Below are 1,034 nucleotides of genomic sequence, written 5' to 3'. Positions count from 1 at the left end.
TCCCCCCCGCCCCCCCCCCCCCCCCCCTCCCATGGCCATCGGCTTGCTACTACCTGGGCTGCAAGGGGTGCCGGGGAAGCTGCTGCTGTTGCACCCACTGGGGTGCAGGGAAATAGGGCAGTGAGCCTAGAGCTCAGCCCTCAGCACCGGCTTCCCTAGCCTTGCTCCCTGCCGCCTGGCCCAGGCCAGGGCCGGATCCTGCCATGCCTCGGCCTGACCCATTCCCACCGTTGTAAGTCCGTGTCTGTTGCACCCGTGGAGTGTCCGTCTGTCTGTCTCTTTGTGCAAGGAGTCCAGCGGGCGGTGGCAGAGCCCGCAGCCATCAATAAACTTGTTGGAGAGCAGCAGCAGCACAAGCAGCCAAGAAGGGACTGGGGAGGGGGGACGGCCCTGGGCCCCCACAAGGGGCAGAGTGTGGCCAGGCCTGGGCCCCAGGGCAGTGCTGCAGACAAGGCCCCCCCAGGCACCGGCGCCAGCCCCAGGGACCCCATGCCAGCACCACAACCAGCCTTTACAAAACAAACCACGTTTACTGCACAGTTGAACACAGGCTCAATGTGAGCAACTTCAGAGCTCCTGGCACCTCTGCCAGCCCCGTCCGCCCTGCCCAGGACAAGGCTGGCCCCGGCACCCCGGCCTGCACCTGCACGGGGGACTCAGCCAGGGAGTGGGGGCAGGAGGCAAGAGCAAGCACAGCCCCACACAGGTGGGGGCCTACAGGTGCTTCCCCGGCATCAGGCTCCAAGACCCACAGCTCAACCCAGGGACACGCACCAGTCCCACCGCCCTCCCTGCACCAGCTCAGACCAAACAGCACAAAAGGATGCTTCTGGGCCCAGAGCACGAGGACAAGTGTCCCGAGTGTTCCAGGTGATGGCCAGGAGCAGCCATCCGTCCCCCAAGGCAAGGGCCCAGAGGGTAAGAAGCACCAAGAAGGGGCATACAGCCCCCCCGGACAGCACAGCCTGCCCCTGGACTGAGCTCCTGCCCAGGGCAAGCGCTTGCAGTGGCAGCACGCGGGATCCACCACGCTA

At 66.0% G+C, this 1,034-nt stretch overlaps 1 protein-coding gene across 1 annotated transcript in view; it reads right to left on the bottom strand.

The window, feature by feature from the left end:
- Positions 1 to 126: 126 nt before the first annotated feature.
- The window catches only part of GTF3C2 (general transcription factor IIIC, polypeptide 2, beta 110kDa), a 15,294-nt gene continuing 14,386 nt past the window's right edge, over positions 127 to 1,034 (bottom strand). The window contains exon 13 of the mRNA XM_009326915.1: positions 127 to 390. Within this exon, the coding sequence (XP_009325190.1) occupies positions 127 to 390 (264 nt within the window). The remainder of the gene's footprint in view (positions 391 to 1,034) is intronic.

This window comes from Pygoscelis adeliae, unplaced genomic scaffold (genome assembly GCF_000699105.1).
Source record: "Pygoscelis adeliae isolate BGI_AS28 unplaced genomic scaffold, ASM69910v1 Scaffold487, whole genome shotgun sequence".
Lineage (NCBI taxonomy): Eukaryota > Metazoa > Chordata > Aves > Sphenisciformes > Spheniscidae > Pygoscelis > Pygoscelis adeliae.
Note: the sequence above shows the minus strand (reverse complement) of the source record. Positions and strands in the feature narration are given on the sequence as shown.